The sequence below is a fragment of the Pagrus major genome, chromosome 11, assembly GCF_040436345.1.
Source record: "Pagrus major chromosome 11, Pma_NU_1.0".
In the NCBI taxonomy this organism is placed as follows: Eukaryota; Metazoa; Chordata; class Actinopteri; order Spariformes; family Sparidae; genus Pagrus; species Pagrus major.
Window position 1 is genome coordinate 1849605 of NC_133225.1, and position 24264 is coordinate 1873868.

The window sequence follows — 24264 nt, forward strand, 5'->3', positions numbered from 1 at the left end:
CTGTCTTCATCTTCTTCGTCTGTCTGTTACGTTGTTTTTATCTTTCTTTTTGTCTTCTTTGTCTTTGTTTGCATTTTCTTTGTATTTCTCTTTTTCTTCATGGTATTCTTACTCTGTTAGTCTCTACCTTCTTCTCATATTCTCCATTTCTTTCTTTTTGCCTCATTTCTATTTGTCATTCTTCGTCTCTTTGTCTTTCCGTCTCCTGCTTTCAAACATTTTGTGTCTGTCCTTTTTGTAATCTTTCATTTCTGTGTGATTCGTCTCTTTTCTAAGGACCATGTACACAATCAGGGCTTTGTTTTCCGCCTCGAGAGGAGGTGTTATCAGTTCTCACTCAGGTGATCTGAGAGTGAGCAGGTGGCTGTAACCTGTAACTAGTCAGCACCAACACTGAGGGAGAACTGGGAGGAATGGGGAAACTGGAAGTGGAAGAAGAAGAAGAAGGAGCAGACAAAGAGATGAGGAGGAGGAGGAGGAGGAATGGGGGAGGAATGGGGGAGGAGGGCGAGTGAATGGAAATTAAAGAGGAGCGATAGCAGCAGCCTCTTAGTCTTATCTTAATTATAAACACGATGACCCAGCTGTGCTGCTCGCCGTGCGGCGGCCGTCTGACGGTGACCACTGACAGACTCACATTCGTCCACACCGACCTAATAAACCTGTCTGACTCTCCTAATCAGCTCATTTTCCCGGTTGGACCCAAGTGTGTGTGTGTGAGTGTGTGTGTGTGTGTGTGTGTGCGTGTGTGTGTGTGTGTGCTCGCTCCGTCCCCTGAGACCAGGTGAGCGGCGAGGAAGAGAAATGATGCTTTAATTGCTTTTTCCTCTTTCCTCCAGCTCTCCCTCATTCCATCCCTCAGTGTCGTCTCAGTGTGACACACACACACACACACACACACACACACACACACACACACACACACACACTGACTTATTTCATTCATGGTCTCTTCCAGCTGGACTGTATTAATGCAGTCGGAGCCAATGAGCATCATCACACGATTAATATAAACTTCCCTGTGCTCATTTTGTACGTCGGATATTTACATATATTAATATTACTTAATACTAATGTTGAGCGGTGCGTCTGCAACTAACACATTTTTTCATTTTCAGTTTATTTGTTAATTATTTAACCGATGAATCAGTCAGTTATTTGGTCTATAAAATGTCAGAAAGTGGTGACGACGTCCTCAAGTGTCTTGTTTTGTTAACAACCCAGAGATATTCAGTTTGCTGTCATAGAGGACAGAAACAGAAGCCGACATCAGAGAGTTCAATTAACTGACTAACTGCTGAGTGACTTCCTGTAGTTGTGTGAACACTGTATGTACTGTAGAAGACGTACCCTGGTGTTGTTGTAGCGTTGCAAAGTCCTCTCAGGGGAATCATCAGGGTGGTCTGACGTCTGGACGTTTCCAGTCATGTTCGTGGCGATCCGAAGCATCTGATCTTTTCCTAAACCTAACCAGAACATAAGCACCGCGTTGTCACAACATAAAATTGATCCTAAAGAAATGTGAAGTTGCAACATATCCACGCGTACACCACCAACATTTGTTATGGCGACTGGGTTGGGTTTCCCTTCACAAAATACAGCTGGGCAGATATGCTGCGTACTTTAACTGATGAGTGAACAAGTCAGCCACCACACTAGTTATGAATCAGAAATACAAAAATGTGGGCATATCAGTCCGGTATCACGCTAAACCATCTAATACACCCGTCAGTCCATCGTGTCTCTGTCGTGTTCGTCCTCACGTTTGAAAACAACACAGTCTGGTTGTGTTCTCAACTTAGCAATAATGGATATGCAACTAACTAAAACTACTTGGTTAGGTTCAGGAAAAGATCATGGCAGATCTAAAAATAATAATACTTCCTGAAAACTACACTGATTACAAGCTTTTCTCGCATGCTTCCAGTTGTTTCTGGAAGGTTAAGTTGAGGGTTAATGCTTGAATTACAGCTCATTGTTTGGTCTGGATTTTGATATTCAGTGGTCGATGGTTCAGGTTGAAATATGGCTCCTAGGAACGAATGCAAGTCAACACAGCGTCCCTCGAGCAACATCTGAATGTGTTTCCATGAAGCTGCTGCAGACTGAATCTGTTGTGGCATTTACATCGCTTGTAAACAAGTTTAAAGTTCATATTCAGCCGTTCAGTCCAGGATTTAGAGGTGACGAAGCCTACATAAAGGATTTATCTGGTATTGTGTGCTGTGCTGAAGTTCACTATCTCCTCCTTTGAATGGACTTTAAGCCCAGAAAGACGGGATTAGGGCCGGGCTTTATCCCTTTATAAGAAGTGTGAATGTCATCGGCTGCATCTGAAATGTGTTTCCAGAGAATCCTTTCATTTTTACGGTCGGCTTGGTTCCCCGCGAAGGACGGTCTCTGCCTCCCAAATCACTTCTAAACGGCTCCCTCGTTAAGCCGACATATTGCTCCCATTCCCAGCCAGAGTCATTTCAATTAGCTAATGAGAGCTGGAGAGAGCCGGGAGGGAGGGACGCCCGGCGCTGCTCTGATCCTCAAGGTTAGAGCCGGACGGAGCAAGACGGAGCACTCGGTCTAATCTACACCGCAGCCGTAATTACATTCAGGAGCCACTACAGGAGAGAAATTAGCCGGTGAGCTGATGTGGTGATAGGAGAGAGCGAGCGATGCAGAAGAGGTTCATCGTCTCAGTGAGGACATGGAGCTTGTTTTTTATCAACACGCAGAGAATCCGTCTCACAAGACTGAAATCTTTACGGTCAAATGTTAGAAATGCTTCTGGGTCAGACAGGACCGGATGTTTTTAGCGTCCACACTGATGTTGATGTTCCAGGAAAGTTTTTAAACTGTTCACTGTGCTACAGCCGACGAGCTAATTAGCTGTTTCACTTTAAAAACTGATGTTAGCGTTGAACAGATAACTGAGTGCATTCTTGTTCATTGGCTCCTTCAGCAACATGAGACACGTGTCCTTATAATGTCATATTCATTTTAAATGTGTTTTCAGTGCACGAGGAGAGAGACAGAAGGAGGAAGGGAAAATATCTCTTGAGCCTGTCGCTGTAGTTTCCATGATTTCACCTGTTTAGTCTCCTGGTTTCACTCTTTGAATGACGAGTACAGCTACTGTTATCACGCAGGCGCACAACGTACGAGCAGGTTGGATGTTTGGTTTGTGGTGCGTTCAAGTGCAGCTTTTTAGTGGAGACACAGCTGACGTGAGGTGATGCTACAGTCGGACTTTGTCTCAGATAGTTCTGTGTTGTTCGCTCGGTGTGTGTGGGTCCAAAGGAAACTATGAAACATTAATATTCTCTGTGACTTGGAGCCTCGGAGGATGTACGAGTGCTTCCTGCTGCCTGTGTGTGTTCTCTGTATGCATTTATGAATGTCTAATATAAGTAAATAATAAAATAACACGGCTAAGCCCAGATGACTCCATCTGTTAGAGCTGCCTCCCCACTGAGAGGACAATGAAGCTTTTCCTTTCTCTTCATCTTTCTATTTATCTCACTCTCAATTTAATGGCCCATTGGCCAGCCAGAGGAGGCCCCTGAAAAGATTAATCCACAGCTCAGCCTGGGGGAGATTCAGTCCACAGGAAGCCTGCTGGGGCTCTTTAGCTGTACGAGCTCTGAGAGCGAACATGTAAATGAAGTGAAGCTCTGAGGAGCAGGTGAGTGGGAAGGTGTAATGTTCTCCTGCTGCTGTGAGATGCTGGATCTCCGTCAGGTGGAGGCAGGCTGTGGCTGTCTGGATTGATTTTGTTTAAGTGTCACTGAAGAGTTTAAAGTTCAGCGAGAACTCAGACAGTGACAGTGAACAGAGTCATTCACGGGGGTTGTGTCGAGGAATGGGTCTGGATTGTTCCAATCGGGTTTTATCTGACAAAAGTATTTTACCTTTTTTTTACTCAGTCCCTGGAAATAACACGATACCACCAGTTGTCGTGTTCATACAGGCCTTTGTAGAATCACGCTATTATCACCAGGCTCCCGTAAAACGTTTGTAACGTGGTCTTTTCCACACTACATGTTACAGGACATACAAACAGCAGATCTTTGAATAATCGAATAATGTTGGAATGGTTCCAGGTGACTGTCGAATAGCATTTTTGCTTGAAATCTCTAGTTGTGACGCTCAAAGAGATTTATCCACCGTTTTTACAGCCACTCCTGTCACATTGAAGGCTTACGGGAGAAGTCTTCTTGGACCCCGAACGTCACATGAGGTTGTGATTACATGATTTAGCCACTAATCCACATTGTTTTCAGCGCCTCACAGTCTTTTTGGGACGAATCCGTCCACTGAGAGGACCCAGAACATCTATAATTTCAGCCTATAATGGTGGTTGTTGATCAAATCATGGCACCATGATATGACATTATTTTACTTCAACAGAACCATGGTGTTTCTGATCCCACCTCGCTGAAGTTCTGTTGATCGAGGCGCTGAACTGCTGCCACCTCCAGCAGAGCGTCTCTGCAGTCGGCCTCATGTTTTCTCTCTGCAGGGAGTCAGTGGAAACAGCATTTTCCTTCAGGGATCAATAAAGCGTCACATTATTACCTTGATGGACCTGCATGTTTATGTAAGTCGCATCAGCCTCCTGCTGCTCTCCGCTTTATGTCATAAAAATGTGATCTGAGCTTTGAGAATACTGAATAAATTCAGGTACAGCAGCTTTATGCTCCAGTGCACCCCTGGGTGACATACTGTACGTGGGGACGCTGGTGTTTTCTGCCTTTATGGCTTCTGCAACAAAGAGCTAATTTCACAGAGATGGTCCACAGATTCTGGCTCCTTCGTCACCGTCGTACAGTTCAGGCCTGTATATTTAGAAATGGCTGCCTACACAACTTCACACTCCCTCTGCAGCCTTTCTTCGCCTCGCAGCGCTCTTCATATTAATGTACATTCTGTACGCATGAATATTCATGCGCGTCGCAATGACACAAACGTCCCGCAGCTTCTTTGTTCTTGCCTGGTTCCTCACTGACTCATACCAGGACCTGTCTGCTGTAGATATCAGTCTTGGATCTGGTCATCAGAGGTTGTAACGAGCGCTGCAGGAATAAATTAACAGTATTCACACAACATTCAACTTTGAAATGAAACCTGTCTTCTGTTTCTGCTGCTGAACTATTGAAATGTTGTCTGGAAACATCGACAACATTGTTTTTAATTCATCCTCTCAGTGGTGGTATGACATTAGGGTGTAGGCAGTTGTATTAAATTGTGTTGTGCTGATCTCCGAACAGCAACGAGCCTTTGTCAATCATTTGCCTTTAAAAGCAACATGTTATTAATATATATGCCAGAGCACTAATGTATTAGTTGATCAGCAAAATATTAATCAGTAACAGTTCTGATAATTGATTTATTTGCTAATTGTTCTCAGATAAAAGCTGAACGTCAGCAGATAAACAAATATAGTTTTTACTGATAACAACATGGTGAATAAACGAGAGACAATAAGGGAAATTCCACTCAAACACAAGTGAAACTGTGTGTGTGTGTGCGTGTGTGTGTGTGTTTCACAGCTGAGGGCCATGTTTATTTTACTTGTGTGAGTCCAAACTGTGACATAACATCAGCTGAGCTGTGCAGTGTGGAGGGTTTCTGCTCCGACCGTAACCTCGGTTCACTCCGACCGATTCATATAATTACAATTGATTTCCAGTTTTCACTGTTTGTGGTGTGTGTGTGTGTGTGTGTGTGTGTGTGTGTGTGTGTGTGTGTGTGTGTGTGCAGACACTCTGTAAATCTAGCTTATGCTGTTTATTGTGATCGTGACCTTCGTACACAAAGAGCTGAGTTTATTTACTTCGTTCAGTCACAGATTTTGTTTCGTTCCGTTCGTCTCTTTAACAGTTTTTTGCTGCAGCAGCTTTTTTAAAACCACATCCAGCTGGTTGAAATGCAGCTGAAGTTATGATCCACCAACAGACCTCTCAGCGACCCGCCTCATTCATGACTTCCTCTGGCACGTTCACAGTTTTTTATTTTCCTCTATCTGCAGAGGAAAAGAAAGAAATGGTCACTCTGAGGTGTGTGGTCGTCATCACAAACCAAACTCCATTCAAATTCCAACATATTGAGGCAGAATTCTTTAAATTTGGCCAAATCCAAACTAAAAACTGACCCTTTAAACAAAAGACAGCAGAAACTGTGCCTTTAATCTGTTTTCCACGAGGAGACTGTGCTTAATATCTGTACACACGGTATATTGTATATGTGTCTGTGCTGTATGTGTGTGTTTCCTCCATTAATGAGCTTTGTTCCAACACAAAGAACGACAGATTGCCTCGAGTGATAAAGATCTGACGCTCGCTTTATATATATGTGTGTGTGTGTGTGTGTGTGTGTGTGTGTGTGTGTGTGTGTGTGTGTGTATGTGTGAGCAGTTTAGTCGCTTGTACGTGTCAACAGTCAGGTATTCCTGTGGGTCGGTGCCACAGCTCTGTCACACACAGAGTAATATCAGCCGTCAGCGCTGAGCGAGCTGCTGCTGGTTACCTCCTGCAGGACGGATCATACACCAGGCAGCTCACACTCACACGCTACCTGTGTTTGCATGAGGAGGATATGTGTGTGTTGTTTGTGTTTCATTTCAGTTCTTATAAATATATTATACGTCTCTAATATGTCCCTCACATTCTGATAAACTACCGTAGCTCATTCCTCTGCACCACAGAGCTCCATAGATCGTCAATCCTTTGAGGCGCTCCTCGCTACGCTTTAGAAACAGGAAAATGTCGTCCTGGCGGTTGTTTGTGAGCGATGAGACCTGGTTTGAGCTCGACCCGAGCTTTTCACATTTTCACATTTACACTCCGCCCCTTCATCAGCAAAAGTGTCAACCGGATTGGAAGAATTTGCTAACATTAGACAGTAACAGAGCTTTTCTCTCTCACATTCGCTGTCAACATTACTGTCTGTGCTGTCTGCATGCTGCTGAGGTTAATGAAGCTCCACTGTGTGTGACTACGAGTGGATCGAGTGGACTGAAGTTTTCTGTCAGGCTGATCGCGAATTTATCATTACACTTAGAATTTATAGCAATATAATTTGACTTTTGACCTGTCAAAAGTCATGTTGAGTGTACGGTGTCTTGTAATAAGGTAAACTGTGTCTCTGTCACTTGTTTCTGCTCGTTGTAGCTTCAATTTTCTATCACTCTCTTGGCACAACGCTGTGCTTATACTCTGGTTGGGTTAGGGTTAGGAGAACATCATGGTTTGGATTAAAATACCAGTTTTGGTCGCCTCAAAAACATCTGGAAATGTCCGCAGGTCATCCGCTTTTGATGTGTTGAAAACGGATGGAAACATCTCCAGGTGTCCTTAAAAATGTCCACTGGTGTGACTCGAACTGCAGTCGTCCGTTTGGCAGCTTCGATGGCTGTTTTAATAATCATCAATAATTATCATTGAAGTTTATATCAAGCGTGTATCTGCCTGTCCTCACCTGTGTGTCTTTTCCTCTTGTCATTTCCGTTCCCTCGCGTCGCGTCTCCGTTCCCTCTGCAGGCGTCCAGCACACATTATATTACATTCAGAGCACTTTCAGAGAAACAGCTCTGGAGAAATACTGTATAAATCTGCTCATTTGTCCTTCAAGACGAGCTGCACAGCCAACATAAAAACATCTCTTCTGAGTGCGGGTGTGTTTCCGCTTTGTGTGTCGGCAGCAGGTGAGTGAAAGTGGTTAAAGGTTGACGGCCGCCGGGCGCATTTGTATTCATGAAAACAACGAGAATCTGCTGATGGGTGTTTTCAAGAGCGGGAAAAAGTGTTGAGATATCGTTTTACTGTGTTTGTGTTTTAGTTGTGAACGCACAGCAGCTCTTGTGCTCTCATTACTGAATAATACAGACAAATGCTGCAGGAGCAATTGTGTACGCACGTGCACACACATACACACACACACACACTCTGCAGTACACTGTGTTTTATAGAGGAATAATTGAATAGGAGGGTTGTGGTCTCTGCACTCTAATCCTGAACTGTGGCAATTACTGGAAGATAGATTTCCTCCGTCGTTCCCTTCGTGCTCTCTGCATATTAAGACATTAATGGTGGAAGATGTATTCAGACTCCTCACTTAAAGATTAAAACTGGAGTTACTCTGTAGATTTCTTATTGTGACCACATCCCTTTAAAAAGACCAAAAAACAAAAATGTCATAAAACCTTCTGACTTTCTGTCGGCTGTCTGTAGCTTTTAGTTTCAAGCCCTCTGAGTCCTTAAGACTGAAATCAGAAGACGTCTTCATGTCAGTCACATCTGTAGAAACACCACAGCGACTGATATCGATCGTCAAATGACTCCAGAAATGACATATATCATCTGAATCGTACATTCAAGGTACGGTGACAGTTAGGTTCAGGCAGCGGTGGACAGAGTACTGAAATCTGTACTCAAGTACAAGTACAGTTACAGTTACATTACTGTACTCAATTACAAGTAAAACTACTGGTATTGAAATAATACTTGAATGAAAATAGAAAGTATTCAGGCTGCAAGATATGGTCAAAAAGTCATATTGCAGTATAATTTATGATTATTATGGATGATTACATTTTCATTGTCATTGAAAAACTAGTAAAATCACGACGATGTGATATTTCTCTTGGTTTCTGTTTTATCACATCTGGAGAACGAGTGTTGCAGGCCCGAGCGTCTCTGCAGCGCTGCAACATTTCATTAAAACACTGTTTCGTGACACACCTTTAATTACAGTTCTTGCAATTTTGATTATTTTGCGATTAATTGTGCAGCCATGGAAAGTACCCTTCTCAAACGCTACTCAGAGTATTGGTTACTTTTTATAATTAGTACAGAAATGTACAGTACGTTTTCGAGAGGGGCAACAAAAAAAACACCTGTTTGGGACGTTTGGGTATGAAAGGTGCATCTTCGAAAGGTTCAGTCGCTCACGAGCAGGGATCCCACTGAGCAGGCAACGTCTGTGGACGTCCAAAACAGGTTGATATCATGTCTGTCGGGCCAGGCCATGATCTGGACGTCCACGGACAGCCAGAGTTAGTCGACAAACAACATATAAACGTCTATACAACGTCCAGAAAAGACGTATAAAAAATTGTCATTCTGGCTCCCCAGAGGACGTCTTTTAGACGTCTTGGATGTCCATAAATGACATCTAAAAGACGTGATCTAGACCACTTGTTGCTCACTGGGATGAGGCGAGGGTCACCACTGTCAAACACCTGCTTGTATAAAGAAGATTTCTACACCAGCTCAGGAACACGTCACCAAACTGCTGTCAGTAATCAGCTCGTCTGTAAGTGACTGCGTCCTGTTTTTATTTACATTTTACAACTTTTATCGGAGTTGGTTTGTGACTCCTGTCGCCCAATCAGGACTGTTTGTGTTCATCGTATGGTTCATGGCTGATTCTGGTAGAAACACCAATAATTTCCACAATGACACACTCACACACACACACACACACCCCGCCCTGTTCTTCACCCTCGCTCTGGGCTCGGCCTCTTGGCTCTCGCTCTGGTTGGCTGTGACACTTTGTTCCAGTTTGTTCTCGCTGTTGTCGGCCAATAAAAAGAGAGAGGCACGATGGGAGTTTCCCAATGATGTGGAGTTCAGCCAAAGGCAAAAGCTTCAGGCAGAAATAACCTGAACTCTGCGCCAAACGCTGGATTTGGGTCGGATCCTGGAACACATACACAGGAACACTCGACCGTGGTCTGAAACATCACAGACACACAGAAAACATTCAAATGTATGGACAGCTGCTGCTGCTGCTGCGGCTGCTGCTGCATACATACATGTAAATTGGTGCGAGTGATGTGTGACACACACATCATGCATGCACAAACACTTGCTGACAGTCAGAGGTCAGTGTGACACTCAGCTGAAGGATTCATGCTACGAATGCATCAGGAGCCAAACACTCAGAGCTGGAGCTTCTCTTCTGTTCTGGGTTTGTGATGTTTCTTCTCTTACAGCAGGAAATATTTAGAAATGAACATATTTGGACAGTTTGACATGAGGAGACACTTAGTTTACCGTAGCCTTTTAGCTTTGGCAAGGACTGTGTGTATTTTGTTCTTTATCTCCTCCTTAGTTAATGTGGCAACAATCTGTATCATTGTAATGAAATGACAGCCAGTATGAGTGTCAGGTTGGAGGTGCTGCTCATGAGGACAAACTCACAGACAATCATCACCAACTTTGCAGAAGAGCTGCAACAATAATTGATTAATCGTTGAGGTGTCAGCTGTTAAATTCATTGCCTGGTAGTTTGATAGTCTGTTAGTCCACCCTGTCAAGGTCACTCCAAAACATGAGGGGCAGCACATCACCACAGTAACCACTAACTGCTGCCATTAGCTAGTTAGCTCAGTTAGCTCAGTTAGCAGTGCAGCTAGTGACCAGACTGGGAGCTTACAGTGATATTACGAGACAGGACGAATCATGACCAGCTGGTTAGCGTGTTAACTTCAATAGATATCTCTGCTACACAGTACACAGCCTCCATGTCTTTGATAGAAGATCATACTCAACGACAGTACTCGAGTAAATTTACTTAATTACTTTCCCCTATTGTGTCTGTGTGTGTTGCTGGTCCTCACAAATGATTGAATATTTTTGGGTTAAAGTGTCTGACTGATGTGTTACACTGTTTTCTACCAACAGTGTGTGTTGGTTTCATTTGTTCATGGATACGATCGATCTCTAACCTCGACCAGGTCGTTACCTAAACTCAACCACAGAAAACATACATATACATGCATACTATCACTGCACAGCCTCTTTCAAACCTTTAAGCTGCACATCTGAACACGACCCGGTCAGCGATGTCACAGCAGGTTGTTTCCAATCAGCATGTGTGACTCAGTGGTTCTGTGTGAATCAGTCGGTTCTGATCTAAATTACTGCCGAACATTTTCCAAATCATTCTGTACGTTTTCAGATGGATTTCCTTCCCAGCAGCCGCTGGACTCAGACCGTTTCAGTACGTTATGAAACCCGACGTGCACGGAGAAGTAATCCATCACTGAAAACTGTGCTGTCACATTTATATTTTTGTGGTCAGAGTTATTGCTGTGAGCAGAGAAAGTCTCCATCACGCAGCATTTCAAGGACATTTGGAAATCTGAGAAACCAGATTTGAGTCTGATGTTTCTTTCTTCTACACAAGAAGCAACAGTTCAAAACATCCTGGTTGTCAGGAAGAGCGTCGGCCCAGGTGTTTTCTCCTCCAAGGCAATAATCTCCTTTATTTACTGGCCTGTCAGAGCTCATAAAGTTACATTATGATCACATTACATAACGCAGAGTTACATAATAATAAAATTAAACCAGAATCTCTTTCAGTCGGTGAGAGTTGAACAACACATCGAGTCTGAGCCTCTCAGAGTCCGTACAAACTCTTTGTCCTTCGTCTCATTTATCACCTCTGATAGATCACACACCTCCTGCTGCTCGTCATCACGTCTTCATGTTACCAAACAACCTGACGTTCTGCTCAACAGGGTCTCAAATGTGTAATTAATGTTACACGTGAGGACACGCCACCGTTTCACATCCATCATCCAATAGACAGGATTCATAATACTTATACATTATGCTTAAAAATATAAATGAGCTTTTCCTCCAACGAGAGTTTTGTTGAGTAACGCTGAACATAATCGTACATTTTGTTTGTTTCAAGAAAACTCAACAGGAAACCTTTAAGTCTCTGCAGATAATCGTCATTGTGTCGTAACACGCGTACAAACCAGTGTCCGGCTGTTGTGTAGCATGAATAACTGTGTCTGTCTGATGTCCTCGCTCTCTAATGTGGACTGATGTCTGTTGTTTCTGTCTGAACAAAGACAAACAACCGAAGTGATCTCCACAGTCAGCACATCCAAACTGAAATGAATATATAATCAACATATTCCAGCGCAGAAGGAAGCTCATATCGAGGTGGAAATGGTTCTGTCAGCCCGGAAAGCAGATTAAATGTGCGTTGGGATGTATATTGAGTAATATAGGTGTGTTGACACAGCAGTGAATGTGCTCACAAAGAAAGACAAATGACTTGCATCTGTTTGTGTGAGAGACATCATCTGTAGCGTTTAGCTTGTTTCTGCCTGTTTTATGAATGTTAATCAGTGTTTTTTAATCTAAAGTTGAATTTCCAGACAAAGGCAGCATCCATGTTTGCAAACCTACATACGAGTATAGTCGTATGCATGTATGCAAATGTATGCATATGTAGGTGTGTGTCCATGTCCGTGCACATACATACAGTAAGCGTGTGTGTGTGTGTGTGTGTGTGCATGCTGGCCTCGTGGCCCCCGGTTGTCTGTCAGGGTCCCCGGGGAGCAGAGAGGCGGGAGGCTGTCATGGGAGATTGGTCAGGAGGAGATGGAGGATCAAGGTTTCACTGGGCTTTTTACGGGAGGCTTAGCCGCTAATAGCAGCGCTGCAGAGGGTCTCTGCTGCACGCTGTTTAAGATTCAACACACACTGTAGAGGAAGGAACATCAGGCTGAGATTGGAAAGCGAGCGCTCGTTAAAAGGTGGAGAAGTTTCATGGGAACTGATTTCTACAGATGAAATCAACAGGCATGTGTATTGTCTTTGTTTTGAGCCTGTATTTAAATCCACTACATCTGTATTTTTGTTCGACTTTTTTATCACTAAATCTCCGTTCAAGCAGCAATAAAACATCGTTCAGTGAGCGTTGAGTTTAAAAGTGAGACTGAAACAAACGATATTAAAAACCTGAACAGTAGCTGCATTTGCATGGAGCCTGATGTTCTGATTGTAATCGGTTTAAAAGCCCACTGAGGCAGGCGTTAACATACCTCGGCGTAAACTATATGTGTGGGTAACACAGGTTTAGTAAAGGCAGTGTGTCCAGTCTTTGAAACAAGTCCAGCTCAGACATTCAACATGTGCATTCATAGATGATCTTTGTTTCATCTAAAGAGCCACATGATGAATGACCTCCTCATCAAACACCAACTGAAGAAGAGAGAGGGACTGGAGAGCAGAAACAAAGAACAGCACAGAACAAAGAGACAAAGAGGAAGAAGAGCAGAGGAGGAGGACAAACAGGAGCGACTGACTACCAGAGGAAGAGGAAGAGGAGGAGGAGGAGGAAGAGACTGATATGAGCGGTGGTAGAGAGGAGATTGTCATTTCAAGCCTTCACATTGGTAACAGGATGCGGCCGTCACGCTCCAGCAGCCTGCAGGTCACCTCGGCTCTCCACCTCATCCCGCTGCCTCTCTACCTGTCTATCTGTCTCACATCCAGACCTGCACTTAATTTTACGGCTGTTGCAGAACAGGAGGAAAAAAAAAGATCGCTATTTGTGAACGTCTCACTGTGACTCTGTGAACTCGAACTGGTCAGGATACCAGGGGCGGGCTGAGACAAGATGATGGGGGACTAAAACAGTCTTAAACACTACGTACTGTTACACTGAAGTGAGCTCTGCAGGGCCGAGGTGGCATCAATTTAAATTTTGTGTAGTCTGTGCTAAAATGTGCATTTCCCAACATCACAAGACTGATGTCAACCTAAGACATAAGAAGACGTAAACAGACAGAGAGGGAGACTTTTTACCCTGATACTCTGAGTACATGTCAGAGCCTGTACTCTATTACTTTTATTGGAGTAAAGAAGTTGAATCAGTACTTCTGCTTTTACCAGAGTCTGTTTTTACACGTGAACTTCTCCTGGAGGAAACAATGTGCTGACTTTCACCACCTCATCATAGGATTCATATTTAAAAAAGAGAATAAAGATGAACTCTGTGCTTCACTACAGCAGTTTTCATGTACCTGATTACATCATGTCAGCGTGGTGGTGCACCAGCTGAAGTCAGTTTACCTTTTCAGAAGACCTTCGTCACGTCTGATCCAGGTTTCAGTTTCACGCCGTCACCTTTAATAGAGGAACAGTGCGAGTGAAAAGATCTTTTTGTTTTCCTGAGATGACAGAAGTGAACCTCTCTGCTCGCTGTGACCTCCCTCTGCTGCAGCTGTCAGATAAAAGGCGGCTGCAGCGTCCGGTCAGGCCTGGAGTCAGCTGCCCCCTGCTGTCACTGCACGTTACTGCATGTTACTGCAGGACTCAGCTCAGCAGCTCTCCTGTCTGAAGGAGGCAGAGGAGGAAAGATCAGAGACTCTGAATCTGTGCAGAGGGACTCGGGATAAAGATCAAACTTACTTATAATCTCATGTGAACATCAAAAATAAATGAATTTCCTCTTTCATTCTCAGTGTTTGAGTATTTGACCTAAATGTGATGCATTATACATCAAGGGAATATCCTGATATATGAGTTATCTGCAGCCGCCATAGGCAGCGAACGTCTCAGTGTAATGTAGGCATCTCAATCTATAACTCTGCTCTCATATCTGGATGTTCAGGTTCTTGTGCAAGTCTGTGTGTGTTATCAGTTTGAATTGAAAAGAACAGCGGTTCAGGGTCCTCTTCATAATGCCAACAGTGATCAATAAATCATTTCAAACAGTGCTGATCAGAGACCACAGCTGTCTGTGGGGAAACACTGGTGTGTGTGTGTGTGTGTGTGTGTGTGTGTGTGTGTGTGTGTGTGTGTGTGTGTGTGTCTTTGTGCTCATGCAGCAGGACAGGAGTGTGTGTGTGTGTTTATTGTGTATACCAGTGCAGTATATATGGTCTTTGCAGTATGGAGCAATGGAGCATGTTTTAATGGCAGAACACCTCAGTGACCGAGGGGAGGGGAGGACACACACACACACACACACGCACACACACACACACACACACACACACACACACACACACACACACACACACATACATCCTGGCACACACACTGTGTGTCTTTGTCCCCTCTCTTTGTCTCTGTCAGCTGTGTATGTACAGTATTATGTTTATGAGTGTGTGTCTGCCTGTTTATCTGGCTCGCACAGTGAGTGTGTTGCTTCGTGTGTGTGTGTGTGTGTGTGTGTGTGTGTGTGTGTGTGTTAACATGTTGGTGTGGAGCCTTTGTGTGCAGCTCCATACGTCCTCTATAGGAGCTGGTAGGAGGCTGATCTGCTGCAGAGCTGGACGACTGCTCAGCCTTCGTCCTTTCTCTTCTCACCTCTTCTGTCCTGCTCTCTGGTGTCTTCATCTCCATCCTTTGCTTCTCTCTTTTTTTCCCTCTTTGTCTTTTTTCTGTCTCCTTGTCTGTTGTCTTCCTGTCTTCTTCCTTTGTTCTTGTCTTCTCTTTGTCCTCTTCTTGTCTTTCATTTTTATTGTCTCTGTTTTCTTTTCTTTTGTCTTTGTGTCCTCTTTGCTTTTGTCCTTCTCATATGTTTCTCTTTCTCCCTCTTTTGTCCGTCCTAAAGTCTTTTGTCCTCTTTGCTATTGTCTCTCCTCTTCTCTTCTTTGTTCTCTTCTTCTTTTTGTCCTCCTCACCTCTCCTTTGTCCTCCCCTCTCCCTCTCTTCTCTCTCCCCGTTCTTGTCCTTTGTCTATATCTCTTCTCTTTGTCCTCCTCTCTATTGTCCTTCTTTCGTTTCCGTCTTTTCATTTGTCCTCCTCACTCCTCTCGTTCTCTCCTCCGGGTGAGATATTGCCTCTGTGATGCGTTGTGACAGTGACGTTAATGGAAGCACTGTACATTTAACGACCTATATCTCCGGAAATTCCTCTGCCGCTTCTCGTTGCTCAAACACACACACGCACACACACACACACGCACACACACTTACACACACACGTGAAACAATGCAGAACACAATCAGTGCAGCAGATACAGGTCTGTACACCTGTAAACACAGCAGATCTGTTTGTTTTAGTTACATTAATAAGGCTGTTGGTTCATTCATGAGGTTATGCGAATGTGTGTGTGAGCATTAAAGGACTCGTGTCATTTAACTCGGCATGACTGTCACTCAGCTGTGTGTGTGTGTGTGTGTGTGTGTGTGTGTGTGTGTGTTGTGATGTGACACAACTGTCAACAGCACAACAAAAGAGCGAGCGAGTCGCTGAGCCGAAAAGTCAGAGTGAGAACGAGTAAGTGAGCAGAAGAGAGAGAGCAGGGGCGTGAAGACGATGAATAAGAGGATGAAGGAGAGGAAGAGAGGTGAGAATGGGTGGTGGAGGAGACGAGGGAGGAAGAGAGAAAACATGAGATGGAGGACGAGGGAGTTGTGATAGAACAAAGAAGAAAAATACAATGAGTGGATTATTAACGGTGCAGCGGTGGAGAGGCTGTATGTGCCATGGTATGGATTTCACTACACTGGAAAGCTTTATAGCTTTACAGTTCGGTGTGTTAGACGGAGAGATCAAGCAAGAAATTACTAGGTTATGGTTGAGAATTTGATCCAATCTGCTTTTTGAATTCAAATCCTTTTAAATCCCCAGCAACTGAAGTATGTCATTTATAGTTATTTATAACAATAATACATCAAACAAAGTTAAAAAGTAGGACTTGGTCATATTATTCTCTTCTTTTAGTCTTTCTTCAAGCGAAAATGAAGAACTTTTCAAATCCCCCGTCAGTGTTGCGTTGTGGTGTTACTGTAACAGTAAGAATCCAATTTGATGCAGAAACTTGTAATTCATTGTAGATGACATATGCACGTGTCTCATGCATGAGCGTTAATATGTAGCATAGCAGGCTGACACAAAAATATTACAGGAAAGACAAAACTCGATTTAAATCACAAGTTTGAGTATTTTCATTCAAAATTCTGTTTTTTTTTTTTTTTTTTGTATCATATTTTTTTTAAAACCAGCGTATAGAATGGAAAATAGTGCTGTGGTGAGGCAGGAAACAGCAATATGTTTGAAGGGATCATCGTACGCAGATGATGCCCTGTTTTCTTTCTTTATCCGCTGAAGTAGCTGGGAACTTAAATTGATTGGAAAAGGCACCTTTTTAAAAGTTGAAATCTTTACTGTAGATCAGCTAAAAGTGCGCAGGCTTCACCACGTGTCAAGGTCGTAAATAACGTCTTTTCAAATCACTTTGAGATCCGGAGACTTCTGTGTCTCTATCCATGTTTTATAGGTTGTAGTTCTACATTTTAAATTCCCCCAAGTACTTCAGAGAGTGGCTGGGTGTGTTCCCTTAAACACAAAACATGACAAACAATACTCTGCACCTACGTTTTGCTTGTATGAGTATCTATTAAAAGCATTTACTGTATGTGTGGATCTTTTACGTCAGGTTGAGTTTACCTCATGAGAAGTTTGGTGGCCCAATGATGTGATATTGAGTCCACAAGAAGTTCACAAGGTGTTGACAACAGGAAACACTTCAGTTTCAGGCATTTTGTGTCCTTACCTTCACATTTTGAGAATACAACCTCATGATTTCCATGTGAAGGTTTGATTACTCCGTATCTACCATCACCTCAACTCCACCCTCTCTTTTCTCCACCGTCACAATACATCCTGTGTTAGCTGAGACATTTGCATAGTGATCCTTAATTGGAGAATTGTCTCTTTCCTCCATCTAATTGATTCCCAATAGTGGATGTTATGACAGCTGCTGCTGGAGCTTGTGGGCTGTAATCAAATCCCCACGTGTTGCTTAACCTTTTCACTTCCACTCCAGCTGATTTGCTGTCAGTCAACACAGGCGCAATGTTTTCATTTCTGCACATATGTGATTATTTTTATTGTCAGTTTAGTCTCTCCTGATACGGATATTTTTACTGTCATTGTATATCAACACGTCTAAAAATAAACTTAATTTTGTTGAATCCCAAAAAAAATTAGATTCAATTCAACTGTTGAAGCTGAGCTGAACACATCTCTTTGTGTGTGGGAACAGATCTCTGAAAAAATGTCCAACGTTTTAAGAGGATGAAGAATAAAATGCAGATGAGTGTGTTGGTGTCCGTGTGTGTCTATGTGTGAGTGTGTGTGCATGTGTATGTCATGCCCTAAGCCTGTGGCATGTGAAGTTTTGACCGGAGTATGAACTCAGTACTGACATTTACAAGGTCTTTATCCTGCTGTGTGTGTGTGTGTGTGTGTGTGTGTGTGTGTGTGTGCGTGCGTGCGTTGATTATTCAGGCAGCAGTACACACTCCCTGCAGGGCACATGCGTGCTCACTTATACACACACTCTCTGGTTTGTGTGTTTGGATGGATGGATAGCAGAAATGTTCTCAGTTTAATAACTGTGGATGATAACTGAAGTATTCTTCACGGCTGCTCAGCGGCCTGAAAGAGATTATTTGTTTTATTTCCAGCTTTTAAAGTTTTCTTTTTCACCTCATGTGATTTAGCAGAACGCAGTGTAACAATAACTAATGTAATGTTCACGGGTGATTTCCAGACACAGTCGTAATTAAGATTCTCTCGACGTCTCTCTCCCGACAGTTTTTAAATGTATAGTGTCGTTTTGTTTTGTGCAGAAAACAGTTTGCAGTCAAACTTTCCTTCTTTAATGTATTTAAAAAAAAAATGAAAAGATGTTTATGGGAAGCAGACGGCAGGAACATTAAAAGTTAATGGTGGAGTTTATTGTACATCATTAATAAATAAATAGTTGGGGGAGCCGCGGTTGTTGTTGTTGTTGTGTGAGTTAATAAAAGTCTCTCTCTCGCTCTCTCTCTCTCGCTCTCTCTCAGGTGTGGAGGCGGAGCTTCTGTCCGACGCGGCGCCTGTGGTGGTTTGGAGACTCATCGAGGCCGTCGAGAAACACGGTGAGAGAACAGAAACACAGACAGATGTTCAGCGAGGAACAACGTTAAACATCAACACGTACTTTAAAGGATTAGTTCACTTTGTGTTTGAGTGTGATGTGTGTGTGTTCAGACACACTAAACTGACATGAAGGAACCAGCGGTGACTGTTTGTCGCTTCACGTCGCCTGCGTCTCGGCCAACAGCTCTCGAGATCGCTAAAAAACATGTTGTGTTTTTTTTATCATAAAATCATAAATTAAAAAACCGTTAATAAGTTCATAGTAAAAGATTAATTAACCTTTATAAGCCTTTGTTCTGGCTTTAGTTCTGTTTCTTCGCCAATTTCCAAATTTTTAAAAGTCTGATCAGCTGATTACGATTTTTTGTCTTTACGAGAACTAAAATTAACAACAAACATCTTTGTTATTTTGTGTGTTTGTAATAAAACACTGACTATTGAATAACTAATAAAAACACTTTGTAAGCTATTTAACTCAGCTTTTACTGAAGTGACTATTAGCTCCCTCTTTTATGTATTAACACAGTGTTAGCTGGTATATCCCGGACTTTTATTGTGAAAGGTATAAACAGAAGAAGTCTGTTTCTATTTTTAAACTTTGGCAGATGAGCTGTTTCTTGTTATAATGCTAAGCTAGGCTAACGATGTCCTGACTCCAGCTTGTATGCATCATACAGACGTGAGATTGAGATCCATGTTCTCATTTTAACAGCATTTCGTCCTAAAGTGACTGATATATGAAATGATGTATTAATGTGTTATATGTCTGTGGGCAGCAGGTGATGCATGTTATAATTCAGCAGGACTGAAAAATGTAATCTAACTCGACATCAGTAACCTGGAGCCATAATCGAGACTTTACATCATCTGTAAAGCATAATATATACATCAGTGTGTCATCGCCGAAAGGAAAAGCCACGTTTTCAGGCTGGCACACATCCTTCTCTCAGCTGACTTCCTCTCTCTCGGTTTGTTCTGCAGGTCTGAACAGTGAGTCTCTGTACCGAGCTGCTCCGTCCTCCAGCGGACCTGCGGAGCTGCGACAGGCTCTGGACTCAGGTACATACGCTACGACATCACTCGTCTGACTGAACGACAGATATTTTTCTGCATTTCTTTTGTTTTATGTGATTTTAAATTGAATATTGTTTGGTTTCGGATGTTGTTTCTGGCTCTGGAACCTGCTGATGGGTTCAGTATCTCCCTCTGAGCTTTACGATGTTTAATATTTGATATATGATCAGTCATTCATCCTGTACAGATGTCATACACTGCCAGAACAGGTGTACAGGATAAGCATTAATTATAGGTGCAGCCTGATATTCTGTACATCAATAAGCATTTAATAAGTTGTATAAATATCCAAGACTAAGTCGAGTAGACCATCTGAAAGCTGTTTCCTAAATGCCATCAATTAACTTCCGTAAAAGAGGTCAACTGCAGGTAGAAACCGATACTCTGAGCTCTCCTGTGGGGTTATTTTGTCAAAAAATGTCCCCAAAATCAAACTGATTGATGACCCTGTAATCTCGGTTGTATTCTGATTGGCTGATCGTTCATCAAATTGCTCTGAAAGTGATCCAAATGATATCGTTCCCCGCTGTCATTATAGTTGTGTTGTGGACATCCACTGCAGCTGGAGACATGACGTTTGTTACATTAACATGTTGGTCTGAGGAAGCACCAGAGTCACTTCTACAGTCCTTAAAGTCTGTGATAAGCTGAACTTTTCTGTAACACGTCCGACAAGTCTCACCTGGGTGCAGTTAAATGAATTGTAATGCAGCAGCAGCAGCAGCAGCAGCAGCTGCAGTGCAAAGTTTATTGTTTGAGAAAAATGAAATCATTTATTGAAGCACGCACACTAAAACGAGCCATTCTCACTTTGAGAAGAGATTCTTCTCTGCTCACATCAGTCTATAAAAATGTGTTTTTGTCCTGCGCAGCACAGGTCAGGAGAGGACAAACGTCTTTCTTTACCTCCTGACTCTCCATTCACAGCACAATCCCTTGAGAAAAGCCTGCAATGTTCAAAGTCCATGTCTGAAAAGTGTGCGGCTGAAAGTAAGAAAACCCAAGGTGAACGCTGTCACAAAGCGACATGAACACATTTTGTGCTATTGCTCGACTTTCAGCACAATCAGTGTGAAGTCCTGTGAGTCTCTGCACTGTAACAGACTGTAGCAGCAACAAGTGTCTCACAGCAGACAGTCACAGCTCCCTCAGCTCCTCTCCTGCTCTGCTCTTTGTGTTTAAATCCATACGGACTCCCGCTGAGACAGTACAGGATCGGATCGGGCTGCTGAGGCCGAGTGGAGCCGAAATCACTAAGACAAAAAAAAAGTTGGCCGAGTTTGAGTTGCTGAAGTTCAGGTTTGGCACCACCAGGGAGTGCTCTGACTCCGTACTTTATTTTGGGAGCGAGGCGGGGAACTGACAAAATCAGACTCTGGACTCGAGGAGGAGGAGGAGGAGGAGGAGGAGGGATGGAGGAGGAGGAGAGGAGGAGGAGAGGAGGGAGGACAGAGAAGATTACCATCACTGACAGTGTGCTGCTGTGGTGACTGCAGAAAGGTTTAGTGCAGCTGTTGAAGTTGTTCTTAACTGTATAGTTTGACATGCAGATGAAATGTAAACCTTCAGTCTGACTCGCCGGCATCAAATCAAATCATTACTCTGATTTTAATTGTGTGCCTCCATTTTCTCTGTCGTATGTTGGTCGAGACTGTGACCAGTTAATAACTTGTAGGTTTTCTTCAGGAGTACATTAACTTTTCTGTCATTCAGGTAAATGATGGATTGATTGTTAAAGTCACTTTGTTCAGTTGGTCTGTTCCTTATACACACTTATGACACCAGCACCAGGAGGAGCACACACACTGTACAGTCACATGCTGACTCATTGATTGGACTGTCCTGGTCATGGTGGACGTTGGGGGTCGACTGATATGGATCTTTCAGGGCCAATACCGACCAATAACCGATATTTGGAACTGATATATATTTGCAGTAAAGGTGAAAATGAAAATGAATGATGAAAAAATGTTACATGTGACGTACAGTCGAACCAATCAGATGTTTTTGTGGGCGGGACATCGTGTGAGAGGATCCTGCATCAGAACCATCAAGACTGAATTCATTTTATCGACAGTATGACGAGAAAAAATGATCGTGAAAATGTTGAATATCGGCCGCGATAATCGTCCAGCAGTACGCTGTGCAGTCTCACGCATGCACACACACCCCGACATGCACAGCACATGTGCGAAATGTACATTAAATCCTGCTATATGCCGACAAAATAATCTACAGAAAATATGTGTATAATATTTGTTCAAAGGCAGCTGTATACTCTTTAGGACTACTTCTTTTTTAATCTGACCTGCTTGATTTCAGACGCACCAGTGCAACTAATGAACATGTTTAGCTGCAGTCTGGAGCCCTGGTTTGTTTTTAAGGAACCAATATGTTACTGTACTTTACCGGAGGGGAGTTTTGAGAGAGTGATACTGTCTTGTACAGTAATATTCAGGGTGTGAGTTCTGTGGCTGCTATATTTTATTTACTTTTTTGCCAAAATATGGCTTAAATGGCTTTTCGCTGTTGATTGACCTCAGAAAAATGATCATCATCATCCCATTAGGCACAAGGCAAATCTACCATGAACTCATGGGACGCTCTTGATCTTGAAAATGATTTTTCGCAATGTTATTAGCGAGGAAACAGCTGCCTTTCTACTAGAAATGATTCCCTGCTGCAGCTTTGAACTCCTGACTCCTGTTTTTTTTTTTTCTCCAGTAATGTTTGAAATTACGAAAAAATCAGAGCCAGGTTCTTTGAAATGGGGGAATTTCCCTTTAAATCTATTATCCAGATGATTATTTAATGGAAGCATTCAGATCATAAGACCTTAAAATGAGAATAAATGATTTGTCATGATGGATATTTTTCTCAGTACTCGTCCAATTTTCTGCAGAAAACTCAACAAATCCAATACAGTTCATTCAGCAGGAAGAATGGATTTAGCGTGGAAGAAGACACACACATGCACATACAAACACACACACAAACACACACACACACCTGGCCTCCTTGGGCACTGGTGAGAGGTCAGCATGGGGCCAAAGACATGCACATACTCAAAGTAATTGACTGAGAGGAGCTGACATGTCGGCACTCAGAGGAATTTAGCATGCAGGCTTGACACGCACACCCACATATATGTTGAGACAGAAAGGGGGCTGCATGGGAGAAATCCAACGCGTGTTTCGGTGGAAAATGCAGAGAAATGCAGCCGCTGACATCCTGCATTCACACTGGCTTTGTGCACAGTGCGCGGTCTAATCGACAGGGACAGATCCTATGGAATATATATGACAAGCCAGTGCTTTTGTGAAAGATTTGTGCTGGCGTGTGGCCGTGAACTTACACGAACACACACGAAGGGAAAAGCTGAGTTTGAATGGTGAAGGATGATCTGATGATGTGTGAGAACGCCTGAGGAAGGACGGCGAGAGACAGGAAGGAGACACTTGATACATATAGAAATATCTCTTTCTGTTCTGTCTCTCATTGTCAGTGTGTTTGAGTTGAGCAGGCAGATGAGATGAAGGTCAGATGAAAAACAAGTTGTAATGTTGCGCTGTGTGACAAGTCTCTTTGTATCCTGGTTTAAAGATATAATATATGAGATTACTGCCTTCAAATGTGGAGAAAACAACCAGACCTTTGTTCTATATTTTGTTGAGTTGCGTACTTACATTATCCCAAATGTTTCCAAAGGAGAGAGAAGAAAGAAGTCGGTGAATACGACTGAACAATGTAATCCAATACAACTGTTCTGCCGTTAAGTCGGCTCTTATGAAGCCTGTGATGTTCTCTCGTTTAGTTGTTCATCTGATTATCTGTCTCAGCGCCGCCTGAAGACAGAAGTCTCACCAGGTCACCCCCCTGACCTCCAACTGTCCCCATCACCAGCGAAGGGATCAGTCGCACCACATGTTCAGCCTCTGGAGCTTGAAACAAAGTTAGCCAGCTGGCTTTACTGAGGAAGTGAAGCCAGGAAAACACAACTAATAATGGCCCGACTGAAAGAAACACTCCTGACGCCGATGTAACCGAGTGTCTTGGGTTTGACTGTGGAGGGTTGATAAGAAAACTCTTGTTTGGCTGACAGTCACTCATGGATACACCTGGTTTCTTTCATAAAGATCCGTAAGAGAAATTAGCGATAGTGCTCTATCACACGAGGTTAGAGAAAGTCAGAATCTGTCCCTTTATCCGGATCCACACCAAAAGTTAACGGTCTGTTCTGGGCTGAGACTCGTCCTCCATCCAAGTGTATCGGTGTGAAAATGTAAATATATAAATGTAATAATAAACGACACGAGGACGCACAGACAGAGACGGCTTTTTTTCACGAGAAGATGGATCATGGTGTTAGAGCCTCAAGCTAACCACACCTTAAACACACAGCTGTGACAACAGAGCAGCAACACAGAGAAACACTTTACTTCGGTCTGAACTCCTCTGTGGTTTGGCAGAAACCTGCTTCGCTCACATTTATTCTGCTGATCG

At 43.1% G+C, this 24264-nt stretch overlaps 1 protein-coding gene across 3 annotated transcripts in view; it reads left to right on the forward strand.

Moving 5' to 3' along the window:
• pik3r3b (phosphoinositide-3-kinase, regulatory subunit 3b (gamma)) overlaps window positions 1-24264 on the forward strand; it is a 185707-nt gene that overhangs the window by 39440 nt on the left and 122003 nt on the right. For all 3 annotated transcript variants that reach the window (XM_073476042.1, XM_073476040.1, XM_073476043.1), the window contains exons 3-4: window positions 18612-18686; window positions 19669-19746. In XM_073476042.1, coding sequence (XP_073332143.1) covers window positions 18612-18686; window positions 19669-19746 — 153 coding nt within the window. The remainder of the gene's footprint in view (window positions 1-18611; window positions 18687-19668; window positions 19747-24264) is intronic.